Source organism: Rhineura floridana, chromosome 10, assembly GCF_030035675.1.
Source record: "Rhineura floridana isolate rRhiFlo1 chromosome 10, rRhiFlo1.hap2, whole genome shotgun sequence".
In the NCBI taxonomy this organism is placed as follows: domain Eukaryota; kingdom Metazoa; phylum Chordata; class Lepidosauria; order Squamata; family Rhineuridae; genus Rhineura; species Rhineura floridana.
Window position 1 is genome coordinate 56,328,486 of NC_084489.1, and position 24,422 is coordinate 56,352,907.

Consider the following 24,422-nt stretch of genomic DNA (forward strand, 5'->3'; position numbering starts at 1 on the left):
TCCAGCATTTGGCTTCATTGGATGTCCACAAGTTCTAGTGTTATGAGAGGGAGAGAAAAAAAACCCTCTCTCCATGCCATGCATAATTTTATAAACATCTATCATGTTGCCTCTTACTCACTTTTTCTCTAAACTAAAAAGCCTATTATGCTGCAGTCTTTCCTCACAGGAGAGTTGCTCCATCCCCTTGATCATCTTAGTTGCCCTTTTCCCAACTCTACAATATCCTTTTTGAGGTGAGCTAACCAGAACTACACACTGTATTCCAAATGAGATCACACCATAGATTTGTATAACAGCTTTATGATATCAGCAGTTTTATTTTCAGTACTTTTCCTAATGATCCCTTAGCATGGAATTTGTCTTCATCACAGCTGCCACACACTGGTTCGACATCTTCAGCAAGCTATCCACTACGACTCCAAGGTCTCACTATCTGTCACTGCCAGTTCAGACCCCACGAGGGTAAATGTGAAATTAAGATTTCTTGCCCCAACATGCATCACTTTACACTTGCACACATTAATTTGCATTTGCCATTTTACTGCAAGTTCACTCAGTTTGGAGAGGTCCTTTTGACACGGTTCACAATCTCTTTTTGTTTTAATGACCCTGAACAATTTATTATCATCAGCAAACCTGGCCACCTCGCCCTCTGTTTAGTTCCTTGACAAACTGTTCTAGGACACAGTCATTTAGGGTATCTAGAAATTTTGTTTCTTTTTCATGACTGGAACGCATATGTAGTCAGTCTATATCAGGTAGTTGAAGTCACCCATTACTACAACATTTCCTAATGGGTGGGAGTTTCTAAAAAAGGAAATTCTAAAAGAGCAATGGCAAGCAATCCCAACAAGGAAAAGGGGGGGGGGAAACAGCAGAAGAAGCCAATGTGGCTTCACAAAAAGCTTAAAGATAACCTGAAAACAAAAAAGGACACATACAGGAAATGGAAAGAAGGCCAGGCCACAAAGGAAGAGTACAGGCAGGTATCACAGAATTGCAGGGATGGCATCAGGAAGGCTAAAGTGGCCTCGGTGGCACGGAATGCGTTTTACCATCTTCGTCTGGTAGCCCACCTACGCCCCTATCTGGACAGGGACGACCTCGCCTCCGTTGTCCACTCTCTGGTAACTTCAAGATTGGATTACTGTAATGCGCTCTACGTAGGGCTGCCCTTGAAGACAGTTTGGAAGCTTCAGCTGGTGCAGAACGCAGCTGCCAGATTATTGACGAGGACCAGTCGGTCTTCGCATATAACACCTGTCCTGGCGCGTCTGCACTGGCTTCCTATTTGCTTCCGGGCGAGATTCAAGGTGCTGGTTTTGACCTATAAAGCCTTACACGGTGTGGGACCTCAATACCTTGTGGAACGCCTCTCTCGCTATGAACCTACCCGTTCACTTCGTTCAGAATCTAAGGCCCTCCTCCGGGTACCAACCCATCGGGAAGCCCGGAGGGTGGTTACGAGATCTAGGGCCTTTTCTGTGGTGGCCCCTGAGTTGTGGTACAGCCTCCCCGAAGAGGTACGCCTGGCGCCTACACTTCCATCTTTTCGGCGCCAGGTAAAGACCTTTTTATGCTCCCAGGCATTTTAATCTTCTTAACTTTTTTAATCTTTTAATCTGTATTTTAATTTTTGTAGTATTTATTCTGTTTTTGCTGTGCTTTTCGTTGTTTGTTTGTATATGTTTTTGTATTTTTATTATGATATATTGTATTTTATTTTGTTTGTTCACCGCCCTGAGAGCTGTTTCGCTAAGGGTGGTATATAAATTGAAATAATAAATAAATAAATAAATAAAGCGGAGAATGAGCTGAGGTTAGCAAGAGATGCTAAAAGCAACAAAAAAGCTTTCTTCAGGTACATCCATAGTGAAAGACAGAGAAAAGAAATGGTGACACAGCTACTCAATGAGGATGGCAAAATGATAACAGATGACAAAGAAATGGCAGAAGTGCTCAATTCCTACTTTGGCTTAGTCTTCTCCCAAAAAAGGGTCTATGACCCTCCCGGGAAACATGAAGTTGAAGGGGCAGGATTGGAGCTTGAGACTGATAGACAAACAGTCAAGGAATACCTCACTTTGAAGGAGTTCAAATCGTCAAGGCCCGATAAACTGCATCCTAGAGTATTGAAGGGACTGGCTGTCTATCAGAACCGCTGTCTATTATCTTTGTGAAATCACGGAGGACTGGTGAAGTGCCGCATGACTGGAGAACAGTTAATGTTGTCCCTATTTTCAAAAAAGGGAAAAAGGAGGAACTGGGGAACTACAGGCCGGTCAGCCTAACATCAATCCCTGGAAAAACTCTGGAGCAGATTATAAAGCAGTCAATCTGTAAGCACCTTGAAAACAATGCACTGATTACTAGGATTTATGAAGAACAAATCCTGCCAAACTATTCTTATCTCATTTTGTGATCAGGTAACCTCCCTTGTAGACTGTGGAAATGCTGTGGACATAATATATCTCAACTTCAGCAAAGCTTTTGACAAAGTGCCCCATGATATTCTGATTAGCAAGCTAGCTAAATGTGGGCTGGATGGAACAACTATCAGGTGGATCCACAGTTGGTTATAGAATCATACTCAAAGAGTGCTTATCATTGATTCCTTCTCAAACTGGGCAGAAGTAACAAGTGGGGTACCACAGGGCTCGGTCCTGGGCCCAGTGCTCTTCAACATTTTTATTAACGACTTGGATGAGGAGGTACAGAACACGCTTATCAAATTCGCAGATGATACAAAATTGGGGGGCACAGCTAATACCATGGAAGACAGAAACAAAATTCAAAGGGACTTTGATAGGCTGGAGCCTTGGGCTGAAAGTAACAGAATGAAATTCAACAGGGATAAATGCAAAGTTCTACACTTAGGAAAAAGAAACCAAATGCACAGTTATAAGATGGGGGATACTTGGGTCAACAATACGATGTGAGAAGGATCTTCAAATTGTAGTTGATCACAAGTTGAATATCAGCCAACAGTGCGATGTGGCTGCAAAAAAGGCAAATGCTATATTAGGCTTCATTAACAGACGTATAGTTTCCAAATCACGTGAAGTATTAGTTTCCCTCTATTCAGCACTGGTTAGGCCTCATCTTTCGAGTACTGCGTCCAGTTCTGGTCTCTGCACTTCAAGAAGGATGCAGGCAAACTGGAACAGTTTCAGAGGAGGACAACAAGGATGATCAGGGGTCTGGAAACAAAGCCCTATGAGGAGAGACTGAAAGAACTGGGCATGTTTAGCCCGCAGAAGAGAAGACTGAGGGGAAATACGATAGCACTCTTCAAGTACATGAAAGGTTGTCACATAGAGGAGGGCTGGGATCTCTTCTCGATCATCCCAGAGTGCAGGACACGGAATAATGGGCTCAAGTTGCAGGAAGCCAGATTTCGACTGCACATCAGGAAAAACTTCCTGTTAGAGCCATACGACAATGGAACCAATTACCTAGAGAGGTAGTGGGCTCTCCGACTCTGGAGGCATTCAAGAAGCAGCTGGACAGCCATCTGTTGGGAATGCTTTGATTTGGATTCCTGCATTGAGCAGGGGGTTGGACTTGATGGCCTTATAGGCCCCTTCCAACTCTACTATTCTATGATTCTATATTTGGATGCCTCCGTTTCATTTTTCATCTCAAGATCTCCCTGAACATTTTGATTAGGGGGACAACAGAATGTCCCCAGTACTAAATTACTCTTGGGGTCCAGGATCACCACTCACAATGGTTCTGTGGAGGAGTGCCTCTCCGGGTGTTTTTCCTTCTAAATATCTGCCTATGGAAGTGTGGAGCCATTGGTGACAGTAGGGAGTGTATTGTCTACAGTGTGCCCCCTCGATTTCACCTACAAAATTACAAATAAATTTTTGTTTGTATTTATTTATTAGATTTATATCCCACCCTTCCTCCCAGTTGGAGCCCAGTGTGTGTGTGATGGTTATTTAAAAATTTGATATTTTTTAAAAAAAATACTGACAAGGAAAATGTGAAAGCTTAGAAGTGGAATATGAAAAAATCTGAAATCACATTATTAGCATTTTAATAACTGGCAGGTTGTCTGTGCAGAGCTGGAGAACTGAGCACAATACTTTGCATGTTTACTTTGGAGTAAATTCCACTGAGCTCAGTGGCACTTACTCCCAGGTAAATGTTTATAGGACTGTAGTGCAAATCTGCCTTTTTGATGCATATCTTTTCACCCTATGGGTGTGCTAACTGAGACATTAGCACACCTCATAGGGCGGCATTGGAGAAGCACATGCTGTCATTTCTGTGTGAGGTTTAGTATGTTTTATAAAATATAGGCCATTTGTTCCTTCCACTGCCAATCTGTCATTTCCCCCCCAAAGCATTAAATCTAGTTTTAATTTTTTTTAGAAAAAGTTTTATTGCTTTTATGATGGAGAGCAGCCAAGTCAAACTGAATGATGCATCAACATGCCATTTCTATTTTGCATAAATCACCAAGGCTGAGAAACATGAGTGGGTCTTGTGTATGTGTGTGTTCGATGCTTGGAATGGATCAATCTGAGTTCAGAAAACAATCCTGACAAGTAGAAAAAGCAGCTGAAGCTGGAAATAAATCCTTTTGTATAGGAAAGGGGGATTATAGGATTAACTTCACATGTTTTGGATCTGAAACCATTTTTGTTTTATGTCATTATCAGCCTTTTACAGACTAATTGAGTGGTGAGGGGAAGAGCAATAGCTGATTTTTTTCTTTAAAAAAACACGATTAACCTTGTTTTGTCTGGGAGACAATGGGCCAAAATTGTGGCCTTGATTCTACTTGTGAAATTCATGGCTCTCCGTCAACAGTGTCAGCCCTCATGAACATTAGAACCTGTAATCAGAAGTTGATTTGCTGTTGAATAAGGTGGTAAGAAGGATATTAAGGAGAAAAGAGAAAATACTAGTCAGATGAATGCACACGGAAACAAGATTCTTTAGGGTTCAAAGGCTCTCTGTTTAGAATTGAAATTAATGGCCTGATTCATGGTTCTGTGAGCTGCATCCATAATGCACCAACAACATACTCCAAATATTTAAGGCAGGCTTGTCCCCTACCATGCACGCAGCAAAAACTGGATGTTCAGCAAACTTTTTGATACTCCACTATACATAGGTGGTGGGTCATATTTGGCTCGACAGGGCAGAAATTGAGTCATCCCTTCCCCTCTGTGATATATGTGAGTATCTCTTTATGGAGCTCACTTGCCATCCTTCCCAAATCTCTCTGGCTAGGTGCCTTCCTCTCAGGTGGGCTTTCTCTTAGTAAACAAGACATAACACTAATTGTGGTTCTGACTGAAAGTAATGTGTCAAAAATTTCAATAGTGGACCAGGACCAGGATTGCAGCACATGGGTAGGAGGAATATAAACCTTTCCTCACCCCTCCATTCTGAATTCCTGATGGAAACCCCCTCCCCCGCAACTGCTATTCATCCTGGGAGAGAAACTTCCATTGGTACCGAGAGAAGCTTTGCTTCCAGGGTGCATAGCAGCATTCGAGGGAATTTCATTGGGATCATGGAATGTGTGTGTGTGTGTGTGTGTGTATTGGGGGGGAAGGTTAACTCCCTCCCTGTGTATACCAGTCCCAATTCTGACAGCTCCTCCCTATGGCTGCTATGCCAGCCATTCCTTGTTGCAATAAAGGTTTCTGGACTTGTTAACCCTTAACCCTCATATGGCAGTCCTGATGAAAATCCCTCCCCCATGCATACAGTTCACTCCAGCAAAGAAGTTTCCATGGCAGCAACAGAACCGTCCATCCCAGGGCAAAGAGTAGCATACAGGGGGATTTTCATTGCTATCATGGTATGGAATTAACATTATGCCTAGTTTGGCCCTTGATCAGCCATGTTCTTGTTGAAAGAATGACTTTTTAGGCTTACCTGCTTGTGAGCATGATCATAGGAATTGATGTGGTTGTCAAATTCGTGGTGTTTATGGTACTGCTTGTCACATAATTCACAGTAGAAGTTAGCCTTCACATCCTCTAGAGCCTTCGCTGCTGCCTTCTTTTCAGCAAAATCCTACAAGGGCAGAGGTAGAGAAAAAGCATTTGGTTACTTACAATATTGCCAATTTGTCACCACAATGACCCACGCATTTTCCAGTGGGACTGCCCTATCATCAGGCAGAGATAGACGGCTGTCTCAGGCAGTCAATTTTATTTATTTATTTGACAAAATATATATACTGCGTGATTGTAATAAAACTGGTAATTTATTTATTGTTATTTATTTATATTTTTATTATTACATTTTTACTCCCAGAGAGAGTTGTTTGTGGGATATTCTGACAAAGTAAGTCCTCAAACTGCATGACTTGCAAATATACCTGGGCCTTGTGTTTCTTTAAATTTCAGGTATGCACCCTCCATCCTGGATGCAAATCAGAGCCACAGCACAAGGGGAGGGGAGGTTTAGAAATCCCAATCCAAGCTTATTTTCTAACACTACTTGCAGTGTGGAGAGCGACCTTTGCTGGGATCATGGCTGGGGTGGGAGGGGTTAAACCTCCCTGCACACTGTGGTCTTGCATGTAATAGATACGTTCAAATCTTTCAATTTCAGTTTCTCATTTTTCCAATCCTAAATTCATTTCTCCGCATTTCCAGATCAGTTTTTTTTTTTAAAAAGTCCTCATGAAAATTGATCAGCATTTTAGTGTAAATTTCTCCTAATATACAAATATATTTTTGCGTAATACATGCATTTTTACATACACTGGATTTTTGCAATGCAATTTTCCCTGATATGATGCATTTTTGTATGTTATTATCACTAATATATGCCTTTTTATGCACACTTGGCCCAGGTATATGCATTTTTGCACACATTAGTTGACTGGAGAACTACAATGCAAAATTTGGAGAAATGCACATTTCAAAGAATAGCTGTGTTTTAGTTTGCACATTATTTTGAAATGTGTGAATTAGGTAGATTGGCCTTTAAACATGAACAGAATCACATCTCTCTCCCATCCCTACATGTAATTAAAAAATGAAATGCTCCAAAAGGTCTGATTCTGAGTTACACATTTATATTATGGATAGCTTGGCCTTAACTTGGCCAGCTTTGGGTAATCTGCATGGGAAGGGGCCACTAGTATAATGGCAAATTCAGAAGTGCAGGGTAGTCACAGCCACCAACAGTTTTTTTTTGCTACTGGGTTGTGAATGCCTTCTCCCACAACAACAGAATTCTCTAGAATCCAATAAGCATGGCTCCAGACAGCAGGAAATTGGCTCTAGTCAGCAGGAAAGGAAACATGATATAAGACTCTTCTCAGAGATTAACACACTCTCTTTCACACAGATTGGCTCATAGGATGCTGAAGACATAGAGACCCTGCTCCCAAAAAAGTAAGGGGTCTAAGGCCCCCCAAGACCCTCGACGATTGCATCCCTGGAAAGGGCGATGCCATATTGCTGTTCTGCCTCCATGGGCCATGGAAGTCTGTAGTAAGAAACTGGCATCCAAACTTCTAAGCCTGATGATGAATGGCTCAAGGTAGATGGATGACTCACTCCTGCAGTGATATGAAAATGCTCCTCAGGTTAGTTTTGATCTAAAGGAACTCATGCAAGAATTTCACTGGACATCAGTCTTTGTAGGTAGATTAAAGTGGCATTTACCCTCTAGACTAATTACTCCTTCAGCCATGCTTTAGAGCAACACTCAACAATGCAAAAGAACAAGAACACAGAGAAACATTATAATGACAGGATGTTACAGTACAATGATTATGGCCTCTAATCCCCTTATCAGCACACAGTGCAGTTAAGAGCAGCAAAATGAACAAGTGTGTACACGTGCTGGGGGAATAAGCTAAGCCTCTCAGGAATGTTAGCCTTGCCAATAAGCATTTTGCAGATCATACCATTCGGCTGCCATACAGTAAAAGTTGAGATTCTCTTTTAAAACCAAGGCATTGCAGGATGGTCAGAGGAAACAAGGATCATTTGGGGTTCCACAAGGCCTGAAATTAAAGGGACTCCTTGTTGCAGTAACAATAATTCTGCTAAGAATTGATTAAATAAGATAAGCAAGCAGCTAAGAGACTGGCATATACAGGACGTGCACATTCTTATTTAATCAATAATGTAATTTTAAAGTTGCGGGCACATTCCAACAACAGTTAGGTCACATCTACAGCATACATTTAAAGCACATGGCTTCCCCTAAAGAATCTTGGGAACTGTAGTTTGTTAAGGGTGTTGGGAACTGTAGCTCTGTGAGAGGTAAACTACATGATTCTTTGGGGAAAGCTATGTGTTTTAAATGTATGGTGTGAATGTTATCTTAGCCATGATGAAGTCCCATTGAAACAATGAGACTAATTTGAAAATTGTATTTGTTGTATCCTGCCCTGATATCCATATGGACAAAGGGAGGGTTATCAATATTTTAAACAAATCAGTCAATAATAGTCATGATTGAGTTCTTTTTCTGTTTCTTTGTTGAAAATAAACTTGTGCTGGATTGTTCCCAAATAACAATGTTGTGGTGAATTTATTTCTTTATTTTAAAACATTTTCTATCAGGCAAACCCTCTCCAGGCAGATAATGCATGTTTATTTAAAAAACAGCATTACCAGAGTAAAAACACAGCAGCAGCAGAGATGACACAAACTAGATTAAAAACTCGCTGCCAATATGATACAAAGCCAGGTAGCTCTTGCTGTTGGCATATGGAGTCCTGAGCAATTTGGGACCAGGCTACCTCTGCGAAGGCCTTCCCTTGCACACCCCTCCGTGGTTACTTCATTCCTTGAGAGAAACACTCTTAGTAGTGCCAGTGCTGCCGAGGTTCCATCTTATGTCCATGAAAACCTTTAGTGTGATGGCACTTACCCTTTGGAATGTACTTCCAATATAGGCCCCTACAGTACTGGCATTTAGTGACCTGGTTAAAGCTCAGCTGTGCAGCCAGGCTTTCCCCGAGGGGTGATCCGTCTATGTTTGATGTTTGATATATAATGTCTTCTGTATTTGTGAATATAAATGAATATAATTTTATTGTTGATTTTATGCTGTTCACAGCTATGGTATTTTTCTTAATGTTGGTGCTATAGACAGTTTTGCAAAAAAACAAACACAGTAAAAAACAAACCCAGAACTACTCTTTTTTTGTTGTTGATTTTTTAAAGTCATTGAAAAGACCTGGACACACAAAGAGGTCTTTTGTCAGGGACTAGACAAGCTTCTAGAATGGGAGGCCACAACTGAAAAAGCCTTTTCCTGTGTCTCTCAGCAACCTAACTTCCACACTGGGCTGGCCCTACTGTTAGGCAGAGTGAAGCAGATGTATGGTTGCTGTTGCTGATGTTATTATTGTTAGTTGTTTTTTCTCACAGAAGTGACCCAAAATGACTTACATTTAAAAAGCAATTAAAACAAACACAACGAATAAAAAACCTAAAATCACATCTATACAAATACAGGACAGGTCTACAGAACCCACCCCACTAAAAGAGGCCACAAATTTCACGAAAGGGCAACAAATTGTTAGTTATTTAATTTCTTACAACTGCATTTTTACTGCCAGAAAGGGAAGAAAGGTGCTTGTGGTATTTTCTGCATCAAGTCCCAAAGTAAATTGGCCAGCCTTGGGTGCAATAGTCCTTGCCTTGGTGGTGGTGGGCCACTCCAGTTGTTGATATTTGTTTTGCTGTGGCTTAAGCCTGCAACATCTCTTTGCAAAACAGGAGAAAACGTCCTTTACATAATGCCATCAGTCTGGCTTCTGCTTATCCTTCCATATTCTCCTAATTTCTGGTACTTGTGCCTGGTGAAGCATTATCCTTATCTTTTCCCCTATTTACCACCATTGAGAGGATGTTTTGTTGAAATATTTTTAGTGTGAGTCAACAGCATTGTTATTTGCTGGTTTCAGGGTTCAACACCTTCCTCAAGGAAGGTAATTCCTGACTGTGTAGGTGGAGGCACCTTGTCACTACCGAACACATAGGTAAGCACACACATCACACAGTGCACAGCCTGCCATTTCACACACTTTAGCTGCTGAGCTAAATTGTAGGACAATTATGTTTTCCCCCCAATACCTCTTTAACCGAAAGAACAGACATTTTCTTGGCATTTAAACCTGTGGAAATCGGGGGTGCCACAAAGTAAACAAAGACATTTGTTTACATCAGGCTGCATTTTTGTAACACTATTACGTTAGATCACACAGGGACAAAATGTACTTTACCAATAGGATTGGGCCAAGGCCCGAGCCAAATTGGGCCTATTCAGAGGTGTCTGAGGCGGGTGGCTTCCCTGTATGCAGAGAAGCTGCTTGCAAAGGAGCAGAAACTGGCAATGCACAGGATGGAATCCTTGTGCTTATCAGCTGGTAAGCAGGACAACGCCATCCTGCACGATGCTGGTTGCACATCCCTGCTCTCAGTTGTAGCATCTCCTTCACCCCCCACAGCCAAGCCTCCAAGCATTTGGTCCATAAAATAATTTATAAAATGTTTACATATCAGATGTCAAGAGCAAGTCACTCTTTTAAAAAACAGCTCTGTATGCATGGTTCTCAAAAGCAGATGAGGTCATAAAAACATGCTGGGACTGTACCATCACAGACTATGGTCATATCCACATCATACATTTAAAGCACTCTTATACCACCTTAACAGTAATGGCTCCCCACAAAGAATCCTGGAAACTGTAGTTTATTAAAGGTGCTGAGATTTGTTAGGAGACCCCTCACAGAGCTACAATTCCCAGCAGCCTTAACAAACTACAGTTCCCAGGATTCTTTGGGGGAAGCCATAACTGTTAAAGTGGTATAACAGCACGTTAAATGTATGGTTTAGATGTGATCCAAAATGACCAAATACTTCTCTATACAGAAACAACATAGAACACTAGGTGCCAGAGAGAATAGTTCTAGATTATACATATAATTATTAATTTCAAAAAGACCCAGATGCAACAATGGGTCATATATATGATTCATAGACATAGAAAGGAAAAAGAGTTCTTGGGGAAGAGCAATGCAAGTGGTACATTTCATGTCACTTATTAAAAGCAATACAATCAAGCTTATAAGGTATGTATAAAACATCCTTCCAGAATGAATTGCATGTGCTTGAGGGGTTAAGCCTCCAGTGTCGGAGTTAATAAAGGAAATGAAAGAAAACCACAGCATCACAAAAGCAGAGCTTGGAAAATTACTTTTAGAAAGGAATAAGTTACAATGACTGTTACATGGCCCCAAAAAGGAATAAATTACAGTTACAATTACAATTATTTTGAAAGGAACTGATTACCATTACTCAAAAGTAATCACTGTAATTACAGTTAAGTTACTTAAAAAAATTGAGTGCCTACAAGGTGCTGGCCTTGGTTGCTGCACACCTAAGTAACCTAAAACAACATTAAAAATAAACACACCCACACTCATGTAGTAGAATAATTCTTTTTATCCATAAGATAGCAGTGGTGGTCTTTTCTGCTGGTAAGGGAGATGGGGAGGGAGTCTGAGGCCACCACTCAGATCTTTGTGTGTCAAACCAAGTGCAACTCCCACACACACACTCAGACAGCAAGTGTCATCTCTTTCACTCAACCACCTCTTGGACCCCGCCCTGCCACCACCTAAGGCATACCCACCCAAGCAAACATTTTCCCCTAGGGTACAAAAAAGTTAAAACACTGCAAATGCAGCAAAGTAGCCAGGCAGAGGCTGCTTTGTGCACCAGGTGCAAGCACAGTATTCACACACACACACATTGTCGTCTCATCTCCACAGTTCTTTATCTCCATTTCACTGCTGCCTCCTTCATCCACATTTGCCCTGTGGCTCCTTTCTACCTCCACTCCATTCTTCACCACCACTGTCCATTTTTAAAAAACAATTGTTTTCTCCACTCCACCTCTGTCTTGCTCTCCATCTCCTCCCTTGTTGCCTCCTAAACACCATAGAGCACAAGCGAAGAGCAACACTGCGCAGAAGCCCAGTTTGAGCCACATGATTTTCATTCACGAATCAGAGGAACAGAAGACTTTCCTTGCTGCCCCGCCCCAAAAAACGCACAAAAATAATGGTGGAGACATTACAATTACTCCTCAAAAGTAATAAAATTACTCCTTTTTCTATTATAATCAAAATGTAAAGAAATTACCCACTGATTCCTCAAAAAAAGTAATAAATTACAAGTAATTTGTTTTTGTAACTAATTACTTCCAAGCTCTGCTCAAAAGCATCATTTTGGGCCTTACCTTTTCCCAGTCTAATGCTACACGTTAACCTTTCTACTAATACTACAGACCAAGTAGAGGCAAACCATAGCTGCAAGGGAAATTTAGCAGAAGTTCTCCAACCATTTGAGATACTCTTTCTGATTGCCAAAAGAAGAAATGCAGCTTGTTTGTTATGTAAAACTTATCTCCATCAAAAATAGGAAAGAGTCTCAGTAAAGGAGATTTGGGGATGGAGTGAATATATTTCAAAAGTAGTGATCCAAATACCAAGTTCCAAAGAACAGACATACGAAACAGCATGCCTCTCTCCTCACAGCCCCTCAAACATGCAGGGGCAAGACTGCCATTAATGTAGCTCAGTTTTGCCAGAATAAGGTACTAATGATAACTCAACTTAATAGCAGTCATGTAAAGATGCAGTAACTGTTTTAAAGGGGGCCCTCCTCCCAACACATTCCTACACTGCACTCCAAGTGCACACTCCCAGTCTGTGTCCCAAGCCATTTTAAACTCTTTAGCTTGCCCACACTGGGCATCCAGCAATAGGCTATACATAAGCAAAGCTGTGCCTTTTCTTCCGTTTGTCTGCTGCAGACCTTCATTTGCAAACACTGTCAATAACCCATTCATGCCAGAACTCTGTCCAGCTCTCTGGCAAAATTTTGCTCTTGAAGCTTATGCAGCCAATTGCCACCCTAACCCTGAAACAGCTCATCATTTTTTCTCTCTACCAGTTGGTTTCTCGTGCTCAGAAAAAAGTCTTACTTGACAGATTCCTGTCTCTTCTCAACTCTTAAATTGCCTGATCTAGCACAGATGGTCTAGAAAGGGCTGAAGTGGTGACAACCCAAGGACTAGCTGTTTCCTCCATGATTTCCATGCCCAAAGGGTTACATTTAGTCTAGACTTCTCTTTGATATGGTAGTTTTCTGGTGTAGGAATCTTTTCTTCTTCTTCTAAGTGCGGAGTATTCCACCCTGTAGCCTGGCATGTCAGCTGAAACTAACAAACAAAAAAGGCATCTTATTTATGGTTTGTGAGAAGAACTAGGTCAATTTTCTGGGGCTACCATAGAATTGGTCCCAAGGAGGTTACATGACAACATTTATGACCTAATACGTTTCCACTGAATCTGCTCAAGCCCTTACCCATCTTTAGAACTCTTGGCTATACTCCCTACATCCCTATCAGGGAGTAATCTCTATTAAACATAACTGGAGTTAGAAGTAAACATTTGTGGATCCTTAACTCTTATATTTTCTGGTTCTGCCCATTTGCTCACATAATACCTATAAGACCCCAGTTGCAAACTTTTGTAACCCATTTGACTGGCCATGGTCTCTCCATTAAGTGGCCTCAGCTGACAGATGTTAATTCACTAGCCCCGTAAATACAAGTATCCTGTTCATTTAATGAAACAGTTAAACTATTTTAATGAGCTATCCTGAGATTATATTAGGGGAAAAACCCCCGTTAAACCTACTGATTGCTGTTTTTAAGCTTACACTTCTGACCTATTGTTTTAATAACATTAATTATTCACAAGCCTCTCTGTATAATTAAAATGCATAAATTAAAATGTGGATGCAATAGCATTAATTAAGTATAGACACATTTTGTAGAAGTCAAGCATGGTGTGGAGGGAGAGCTACATTCCTAATATGCAAAATTTATGGAAAGACAGGGGAGATTTTGTCACACTGGCAATCATCCAAAATCTAATTTGTCTCTCCCCCTCCCTTTTTTTTACAGATGATAAACTGTCAATTAAATATTTACAGCTTATTCCATTCCACTGAGGACAAAATTCTAATTGTTTGGGAATAAACAAGAGTAGAATGTCCTCTGTGACAAGCAACTGGAACTTTCTGCTCCAGAGGACTCGATCCCTCCAATTCTATCCTCTTCAAGTGAAATGAATACACAGTTTGCTTTCTATACAGATGGTTTAAAATAGCAACCAATTAGCTCCCATGTGCATTTTAAGATAATCACATCTACCTCCATTGCCTGATTGCCTAATTATACTTGTCTGCCATGGGGAAAAAAGCCATAATTTCAAGCTTGCTTATTGATCTGAGGCAGGTACAGTGATTATTACATCATGTACAGTTCCTAGAGGTCAGGAATGGTTCTTCCTACTAAGTTGTTAAACCTGAGAACTGTAATAAACTGCACGTTCAAAACATAAAATGATTCATTTCAACAAAATCCACATTTTGGTTGAATGTTTATATGGCACTTCAAGTTGTAGAGGAGGGGTGGAGAACCTGTGGCCCTCCAGGTGTTGCTAGACGCCAACTCACATCAGCCCCATCCAGTATGGCCAATGGTCAGGGATGAGTTATTTATAAATATATTTGTATACCGCTGTTTTGTTAAAAATATCCAAGGTTTACAAGTTAAAAACAAAACAAACAACCATACAATAAAAATGATGAGAGTTGTTCAACAACATCTGGAAGGCCACAGGTTCCCCACCCATTGCAGAAAGTTTTCACACACTCTAGGGACACTTCATAGGGCACTATTTGGTCCTTTACCCACTCTGAGAGTTCTTAACCAGGAGGGCTATACTCCCAGTCATCACTTAGGGTTTCCAGGTTCAGGGCCTGAGACTGATCCTGTATCTTTAGGAGAAGAGAAAGTCAGCCAAGTGCAGGTGTTCTTGCAACACTGTAATGGGAAAAACCACAAGGCGGAATTCTCCCTTCCCCCTGCACAGCTTTTAAAGATACAGAAGACCTCTTGGTTGCCAGGCCCGGCCTCCTGGGGGGGGAGCACAGCTTTAGTGGAGGCAGTGAACCCATTTGCCCCACCCTGGCTACTGGGTTGGTCCCAAATAGGGAAGGAGCAAGATGGAGAAGCAGTAGCAGTAAAAGAGTAAAGAGCTAGGCTATGGGAAAGCCTTGACACAGCGACATATTAGGACACAGCATGGGAGGAAACAAAAGGTAATTCTGGGGCTAGCCACCCTAGTGGTGAGTCAAGGAGAGAAAGAGTTAACTGAAGGGAGAGGCTGCTTAAATACCTGATGATAGAGGGATTAATGGGGAAGCAAGCCTGCTTAAATCTGGGGTGAGGAACCTTTGGCCTTCCAGACATTGCTGAACAACAACTCCCATCAGCCCCAGCAAACATGGACAATAGCCAGGGATGATGGGAGTTGCAGTTCAGTAACATCTGAAGAGCTAAAGATTTCCCACCTCTGGCTTAAATAAACAGATCTCAGAAGGGCTCTAAACGCATCTGAGTAAAGAGCTTACCAGGTGTTTGCTAAAGGCAAGAGAACCCCTGGGGCTCTGAGACCCTTGGGATTCATGGTGGGAGGGTGGAAGCTCTCACAGGCCTATATAGATTGGTTGAAGAAACCATGGGATTTCATGAGAAATGCATTTTGCATGAGAAAAGGATATTTAAAAAATTATATTAACATGAATTTAGCCAGGGTTGCCTGTCACTGCAAAAAAGTTGATGTAGTATTTTTGTAAACAGATCCACTGCACTAGAGCCAGAAGCACTTGCATTCAGCACTGGCTGCTTCTTTGGCTCCTTCTGGTGAAAATGCAATTAATGGCTTCTGACATTTCATTTTATGATGTAAGGAGAATCAATGGAACATGCGGTGTAACTGAGTTTTCTAGAATGTTGCTGTGACACGTAGTCAATTAGGAATCACTTGTTAAATCCAAGGTGTGCAAGGGATGTTTAATAGACTGCACAGCCATTAAAGTATGCTGACCTAGACAACAGCATGTGCAGTTTGCTTCAGAAATTGATTGCAAGGATTTCTGCCCTGTGCAAGTCGGCTGAGGCAAAATGCAGGGCACTTTGTGCAGCAAAACTTGCAGAGAAATAAGTATGGCGTCCTAAACCAAATGCTTCCTAATGTTAAAATGTTGTTTTTAGAGCCATAATTCTGTAAATTCAGTGTAAATGGCAAGTTCTTTTCACTTTTCCTAAGTAATTTCCAGTGACTGAAGTTGGTATCATAGCCTGCTACTAGTTATAATGGCAAATCACCTCCAAAAGTAGAAAAGCATCACTGCTGCCTGGACTCAATGGTGGTGGCGGCTGGATGAGGGCCAATAAACTGTCTCTGAATCCTAGCAAGATGGAGGTACTGTGGGTTGGTGGTTCCTGAGTTTGGATAATTGGTCGGTTGCCTGCTTTGGATGGGGTCGTATTCCCTCTGAAAGATCAGGTCCGTAGTCTGGGTTTGCTCCTGGATCCATTTTTGTTGCTAAAGGCCCAGGTGACCTCAGTGGCTACAAGTGCCTTTTACTGGCTGTGGCAGTTTCTGGATAGGAATAGCCTGACCACTGTTGTCCATGCACTGGTAACCACCAGGCTGGATTACTGTAATGCGCTGTATGTGCAGCTGCCCTTGAAGTGGTCTGGAAGCTGCGGCTGGTGTAAAATGCGGCAGCGAGACTGCTCACTGGGGCAGGGTATTGCCAACATGTTGCCCCACTGCTGAATGAATTGCACTAGCTACCTATTAGCTACTGGGCTAAGTTCAAAGTGCTGGTTTTGGTGTACAAAGCTCTATACGTCTTGGGACCAGGATATCTGAAAGAAACCTTTTTAAAGCTTTTTTAAAAAGATATTTTTAAAGCCTTTTTAAAAAAAATACACTTTTAAAGATGTTTTGTTTTAATATATTTTTATTTTGTTGTAATGTATTTTAAAGTCTGTTTTTATGATGTTTTAGGGTGTTTTTAGTGTTTTGTTTGTCGCCCTGGGCTCCTACTGCGAGGAAGGGTGGGATATAAATCTAATAAATAAATAAATAACCAAAAAAGATGCAAAAGGACACAGATCTATTTATTTCAATAGCTATAGTAATTTACTATAAATTAATTAAATTTACATCTACACACATAAATTAGCATATGGCATTAACAGCTTTATTAATATGCAATTAATAAACTGGCATATGCTAATGCATATGTAGAGATGTAAATTTAGAAATTAGTACTAGAATTTAAATAAAAATCAGTAAGTCCCACCATACTAGCTAAGTGTGTAACCAGGTGGCCTGTGTGTCTGGTTAGACTGCTCTCCAGGTGGTCATCATTCTCCCTTCCTCTGGTTCTTTATCTTTAAACTGAACAGCCCTTCTGAGAAAGGACTCCTTCAAATAGAATACTGTCCTTTGTTTAGTTAGGTACTAGAAGTTATGTCTCAGATATGCGTGCAGTGTGGGATGCGCTCCCTGATAACTGTACATAAGACTGAAAAGTGTGAGATGCTTGGCAAATACACACACCCTTCCCTGCCCAAAACATTTACCTTCCCCTAATAGTGAAGGCTGGGGTTGCCAAGTCAGAAGCATCCCAAACCCTGGATTTCAGGGGTGGGCCCTAGAGATGTCATGGGGCAGGGCCCTAGTGATGTCATCAAACATGATATGTTAAGCATCAACCACAGTTGCTTGGAGCACACCACTCAAACAAAACAAAAATTCTCTGATTGGAAATTAATATAGAAATCTAAGCTAAATGAGGGTGTTCCCAGGTCCAGCTGAAGGATCATTCCTTCTTACCTGTTTAGGGAGCCTGGGTAGGGAACATTTAATCTAGCCTACTTGCTTCTGGCAAGAAGAGTTTAAGCGCCTGCAGGCCAGGCCAGTCACCAGAAGGCCATTGTAGGAAGAAGGGAGCCTAGTGTTGTGGAGATGTTAGATGGGGGCACTCAGGAGTAAAGATGGATGCCCCTGAAGACTGCAATTCTAAACACACTTACAAAGGGACTAAGCCTCATAGAACTCACTTACTTCTGAGTATATATTATTAGGAATGTGCTGTTGGTAAGGCTTGACTAGGGATTGTCTGCAAAGATATCGATATCAAAGTAGGGTTGGCAACCCCTTCCCTGTAATGCCCTGTCCCTGCCTGTTAACATGGCTGTTCCAAACTTCTTTACAAACTTGACCCTTCACTGCAGAGAGAGGTTTGGGAAATGAGTAAGAGTTAAGAAGATTCTCTACCCTTTCCTGCTTTTCCTGTAGGCTGCTATAAACTGAGTTTGACAACCAATCCAATTCCAGTGAGTAATAACTGACTGAAACAAAACACACATCTACCTTCACAGGCAGGGTTGGAACAACAGCAACTGAGCCACACTTCCTAGTATGTGAATTCTCTTTTACCACTATTGGGCAAGAAACAAACCATCATGCAAACAACAAGGTGCATCATCAGTGGGTTTAAGGGGGCTGAGCTGAGCACATGGAACCACTGTTATTGCTTTTATGGATGATTCCCTAAATTCAATACCATGCCAACAACAACAAGATTCCTATGAGTAAGGCAGAAAACTCAGCATCCCACGACCAGTCAGGCTTCCTAAGCAAAAACCTAAACTAAAACGAAACTGGCATCCAGTCAGCCAAGGTCACAGAAATCCCCATGAAGCACAACCTGACCTGGGGGCTGCAGTTACTGCAGAATGCTGTGGCATGATTGCTGACATGAGTGAGGCCCTGCCAGCACATAACATCTCTGCTCTGAAATCTGCACTGGTTGTTGATTTGCTACTAGGCCAAGTTCAAGATGTGCTTAACAGGTGCCACACAGTGCTTGTTCTGCTCGTATAAAAAATCAATCCTTTAGTGTGGCAGCACCTACACTTTGGAACATTAGTCTGGCACCTTCATTGTACTTTTTTTGACACCTGCTAAAAACATTTTTTTTGTTTAGACAAGCCTACCCAGCCATGTAAAAGGTCCCAGGCTATGGTCTGAAGGCACCCTGCTGAAGCTAATCAGAGTCAGGTCCGGTCAGTGCCTGGATGGGAGATTGCCTGGGGACCATATGTAAGCTGCCTTGGGTTTCTATCATGAAAAGAAAGTCGGGGTATAAATGTAATAAATAAATAAATAAATAATAAAAGCTATTATGCTTTTTATCTGTTTTAACTCATTGTTGGTTTTATTATTTTGAATGTTTTAAATACCTGCTTTAACTCTTGTTGCCAATAATTCTATTGTTTTAATTCCTTCTGTAAACTGCTTTGAGGTTTTTTACACTAAAGTGGTATATAGATGTTGTAAGTAAAATGCATATATAAATTTCAGAGTCAGTATGGCCCTTGGGTCTCTTTCCTCTTTTAGGAACAACGGAATCTGCCTTATACCGACTCAGACCATTTGGTACTATCTAGCTCAGTACTGATGACATGGACTAGCATTGGCTCTTTGGGATTCCAGGTAATAGTCTTTTCCAGAGATTGAATTTTGGACCTTTGCATGCAAAGCATGTGCCCTACCATTGAGCTACAGCCCTTCCCCTGTTTAAAAATTATCTTTTAAAAATACTATTTTCAATTCACTAATGAATGCACAACATACCTAGGGCAGATCCACACCATGCATTTAAAGCACATTCAACATATATTTGAAGTACATGAATCCCATCACAAAATCATGGGCAGAGCTTGGAAAAGTTACTTTTTTGAACTACAACTCCCATCAGCCCCAGCCAGCATGGCCACTGGATTGGGCTGATGGGAGTTGTAGTTCAAAAAAGTAACTTTTCCAAGCTCTGATCATGGGAACTTTAGTTTGTTAAGTGTGGTGGGGACTATAACTGTGAGGGAGAAACTACACTTCCCAGGATTCTTTGGAGGAAGTCATGCACTTTAAATGCAAGCTGGATATGCTTTAAATGTATTATGTGGATCTGCATTACTTCATAAATTTGCCTATAAATCATTTTAATTATTTTTTAAAATGGAAATCAGCTACAAAGTTTACTTGGCGACCATAGGCTACTCACCATCTCTCAGCCTAATCTGCCCCTCAGAGTGAAAACAACAGAGGGGGACCATGACCACCCAAAGGAAGAAGGGCATACTTAAAATGCAGAGGAAATAATAATGTACAACCATAGTGTGAAAACAGATACATATTGAGACATAGTATGAAGAAATATTTATATAAGCATGCATGTCAAAGATGCTTATTATTTACACAACCTGTAAAGATATTTATAGTGCAATCCTATGCATGTTTACTCAGAAGCAAGTCCCAATCTATTCAATGTATTTAAACAGGGAAATGTACACAGAACAGGACTGCAACCTCAAATGATAAGGAACTTCGCTCACCGAACCCAAAATTCAGAATCATGCCACATTAAGCTGTTTTGAAACTGTTTTATACTTGTTTCATGGTCATTGGAGTTTAAATGGATTTATTTCTTGTTTTAAGCTGCCTTGGTTTCCAACTCTACCTCACAGGGTTGTTGGAAATATTACACACACACACACACACACACACACACACACACACACACACACACACACACTGGAGATGTAAAAATACACCCTATATAATAGTTTATTGTCAAAATCAGTTGGTCATTGACCTTTGGGTGAAGGGCAGGTAATAAATTCTAATTCTAATAATAATTCTAAGTAAGCCCTGCCTAGTTGCTTAAAAAAAAGGGATTGTAGGGGGAGAGAAAGGTTTACAACACATCCTTTGCTATGTTCACTCAAAAGTCCCACTGATTTACAGCACAATCCTAACCATGTCTACTAAAACGTGAGCTCTACTGAATTCAATGAGGTTTACTTTCAGGTATGTGGGATTAGCATTGCAGCTGTACTCCCAGAAAAATGAGTAATAGTTTAAAATTTCATACTGGGAATGTTTTCAAAACAGGCTATGAATTAGACAAATAAACTGCCCTCTGCAACAGCCCATTAAAATTTAAACTTATAATTAGAAAAGTGTAATGCATTATATACACACTCAACTTCTGATGTGCAGACAAACAGGAAAAGGAAAATGTTTTCAAGATTTGCAATGGGTTCTACCTCTTGCCTGGAGGCCAGCAAATCTCTTGTCAGTCACAACCCTGACGTCAGTTATTGGCTGAAAACCTGAAAGGGCAGCGATGAGAGCAGCTGACTTTTAACAGAAATTGCGGGGGGCGGGGAGAGCTGACATTTTGGTGTATATCTTTTGAACCAGATCACCTAGAAACTTAATCTTTTTAAAGTGAAAGTTAAAAGTCCATAGATTAAGGTGACTCACCCAGAGACCAAGAGAGGACCCCCAAAAACCAGAGTCTCCAGGAAAAAACTGGGGATCTGGATGGCCCAGCAATCCCCACCAGCCATGACATTATTTTCTCTCTCCCACTTCCTCTCCCTTTGTCTCAGCAGTAGTTTACAGACATCAACAGGGACAGGAATACCTGTACGATGAGAATTGTTGGAATAAGCTTTAATTAATACCCACTGTACTGAGAGGAAAAATCCAGTAGAGGATCAATGTATATAGGAACAGAAAACTAAGTGGCCTTCCTAATTTGACTGTTTCAGTTTCTGTTTCAACTTTCCTGCTTGCTTCTGTAATATCCAGTAATGCTTGGTGATACTAACTAAAATACTCAGTCTAAGTTTATAGCTGCATCTGCCTTCAGTGTGGTGAGATGAAACCTACTCTGCAACAAGAACTGGGCCCAGGGGGAATAAGCAAAGGGGAAACCAGTATAGTTTATAACTGAGGTTTTGTCTACTATTGTTTGCAGTATCAAATAAGGGACAGTAAGATGGAGTGTCTGAAGGAGTAAGAGGGTGTGTGGAGTGTATAAACAGGGCCCAGCTACTCCTAAATTAGGTTAGACAATCCTTGTATTAAGTTGTCAGCATCTTGCCACAATGAACATTTGAAATTTATATATAACTTTCTCCATTATGGGCCCACATTAGTTCTGTAAAGGCAACTCCCACATACTCATTCAGTGAATAATGTGAGGGGGTGCAGGACATGCCCGCTAGCCATGATCATAGCAGGTGCAATCCCACTTGTCTCATCATATGCTTATTGAATATATGGGGGGGGAGATTCATAAGAACAGCCTTATTGTTAGAACATTTTCCCTGTTCTTTTGGAGGAAGCCTCTAATGCGTCTTCAGATAGTGCCTCTTGTAATCTTTCGACATTCAGAGTATTCAATCAGAATTCATAATTGCCTATTTCTAGCTGTTGCCATTTACACAAGCATGATGCCCGATAAAAAGTGCCAAGCTTTTAGCAGATTTAGAGATTCTGTTCTTGGGGAGGGGGGAACCCAATGGAAATGTGGAGTCAGATTTCTTAAAGGTGCTTTGAAAGGCTGCAGCTCTGCACTCCATTTTGTGAGCTTAAGTTCCATTGATTTCATACCTATTGCAAGATAGCAGAAATAAATGGAAAGATCTATGTTGTTTAATGTTTTTCAAACTCAGACATATAAAAGGCATTAATGCTTCTTTTCATAGAAATTTATAATCAAGCAGTGGAACTCATAATTCTTGGATCAATACTTTTATTGTGGAATAGTAAGGTACACAGTTACATGCGAGTGTAGCAGTGTCCAAAAGTTGTAATTTCCATCTGACTATTTAAAGCATCCATATATGGGCACATATATTTGTGGCTTAATTCAAAAGAAAGCTATCTTCAGGAATCAGGCAGGTACACCAAGGCTTTGGGAAGAAAGCTAGACTGTATTACTAACAAAAGATTACAGGGCTGGGGAATCTATGGCCCTCTAGATGCTGTTGGACCCCAGGTCCCATCAACCTCAGCCAACATGGCCAGGAATAATGGGAGTTGCAGTCCAACAACATCTGGAGGGCTACAGCTTCCCAACCCTGATCTACAGCATATCCAAATGGATGACAAAGCAGAGAAAGATGCAGGAGGTATGGGTTGTATTCAACTAAATCCTACTCAGAGAAGACCCATTAAAATTAATAAACCAAGGTTAGTCATGTCTATTAACTTCAGTGGGTTTACTCTGAGTAGGACTACCACTGAATACCACACAATATATCATGGGTGGTTGCATCTCTCCCTAGAAATACCACCACATATACCAATCCAATAGAATCTACCCTAATCCTGTGACTTTGTTGCCTTTTAATTTGCTGTAACCCACCCTGGGACCATATGGTGAAAGGTGAGTAAGAAATAATAATAAATAATACCATCCTCTCTTATTACTGGAAATGGAGTACTACCTAAGATGTACTTTCATCTGTGCACAGATATTTTAAGAAAGAAATAATATAATACACATTTTGGGCTTCTCCTTTAAAAGGGTCCTCACGTTACTCAGGCTTGGCATCAGGGGTCAACAAGCATCACCAGAAGTGTCCACAGCCTACCTTCCGCTGACCCAAAATGCCAGCTAAAGGCACTCAGGTCCAGCACTCCTCCCAGTGCTGCAGCCTGGGCAGCTGTGGCTAGTTCATGCCACTTTAATTGCCCCAGAATGCCTTTGGGGACCTGACAGAGTGCTGCTCCACAGCAATGCTATGTTAGTTTCTCAAAGGCATTCTGGGGAAATAGAACTTTATTTTATTTACATTTATACCCTGCCTTTCTTTCATCAAGGAACCCAAGGCAGCATACATGCAACCTTTCATGCTTACATGCTTGCATCCCATCTTTCTTCCACCAGGAAACCTAAGGGGACCTGCATGTGATTCCCAGGTGGTCTACAATTCAGCACTGATCAGACCCACACCTGCTTAGCTGCAACAAGGTGGTGTCCTCATGTGCCTTCAGACCATACCCTGGGACCAGGTAAATCATGGACAGTAGCACTTGCTGACTGGATCAACCTTTTTTCTTTTGCTGCTGCTACTCCAACCCACTACCACCAAGGAAAGGTAAGAAGAGGAATCCATCACTGGTGGGCCCACCCAGGGGATGTTTATGCCTGAAGCTTACCACTTACTTAAACCCTTATAGTCAGCGATGGCCCCAGGCATGCCGGGGCCCTTGGGCACAAGCCTGCCCCAGGCCCTAGCGCTTTCCTTCTGTGATTCATGGCAGGATTGCTGCCACAGATCGCATGGCAAGAGCTTCGGAGCCCCCGGCATTCCCTTGCTTAACCTACCTTTCTTGGCTGTTGTGTGGTTGCATGCGCAGTGCTGCCGTTAACCAAGATGGCGGCCGAGGTTTCCCTAAGGGGCTGAAGCCTCTGTTGCCATCTTGGCTCATGGCAGCGATGCGCATGTAGCACGTGTGTGTGCCATCGTTCAAGATGGCAGCACAGGCTTCAGTGATCCTGCTGCGAATCGTGGAAGGGGAGAGGAGGGGCTTCAGGGGCCCTCAGCCAGGGCTCCACCTGGCTGCCATTTGGAGCTGGCCCTGCTTATAGTGGATAAGTGGGATA

General features: G+C 41.5%; 1 protein-coding gene across 1 annotated transcript in view; it reads right to left on the bottom strand.

Moving 5' to 3' along the window:
- The window catches only part of ZNF804B (zinc finger protein 804B), a 373,955-nt gene that overhangs the window by 34,690 nt on the left and 314,843 nt on the right, over nt 1-24,422 (bottom strand). The window contains exon 2 of the mRNA XM_061586579.1: nt 5,908-6,048. Coding sequence (XP_061442563.1) covers nt 5,908-6,048 — 141 coding nt within the window. The remainder of the gene's footprint in view (nt 1-5,907; nt 6,049-24,422) is intronic.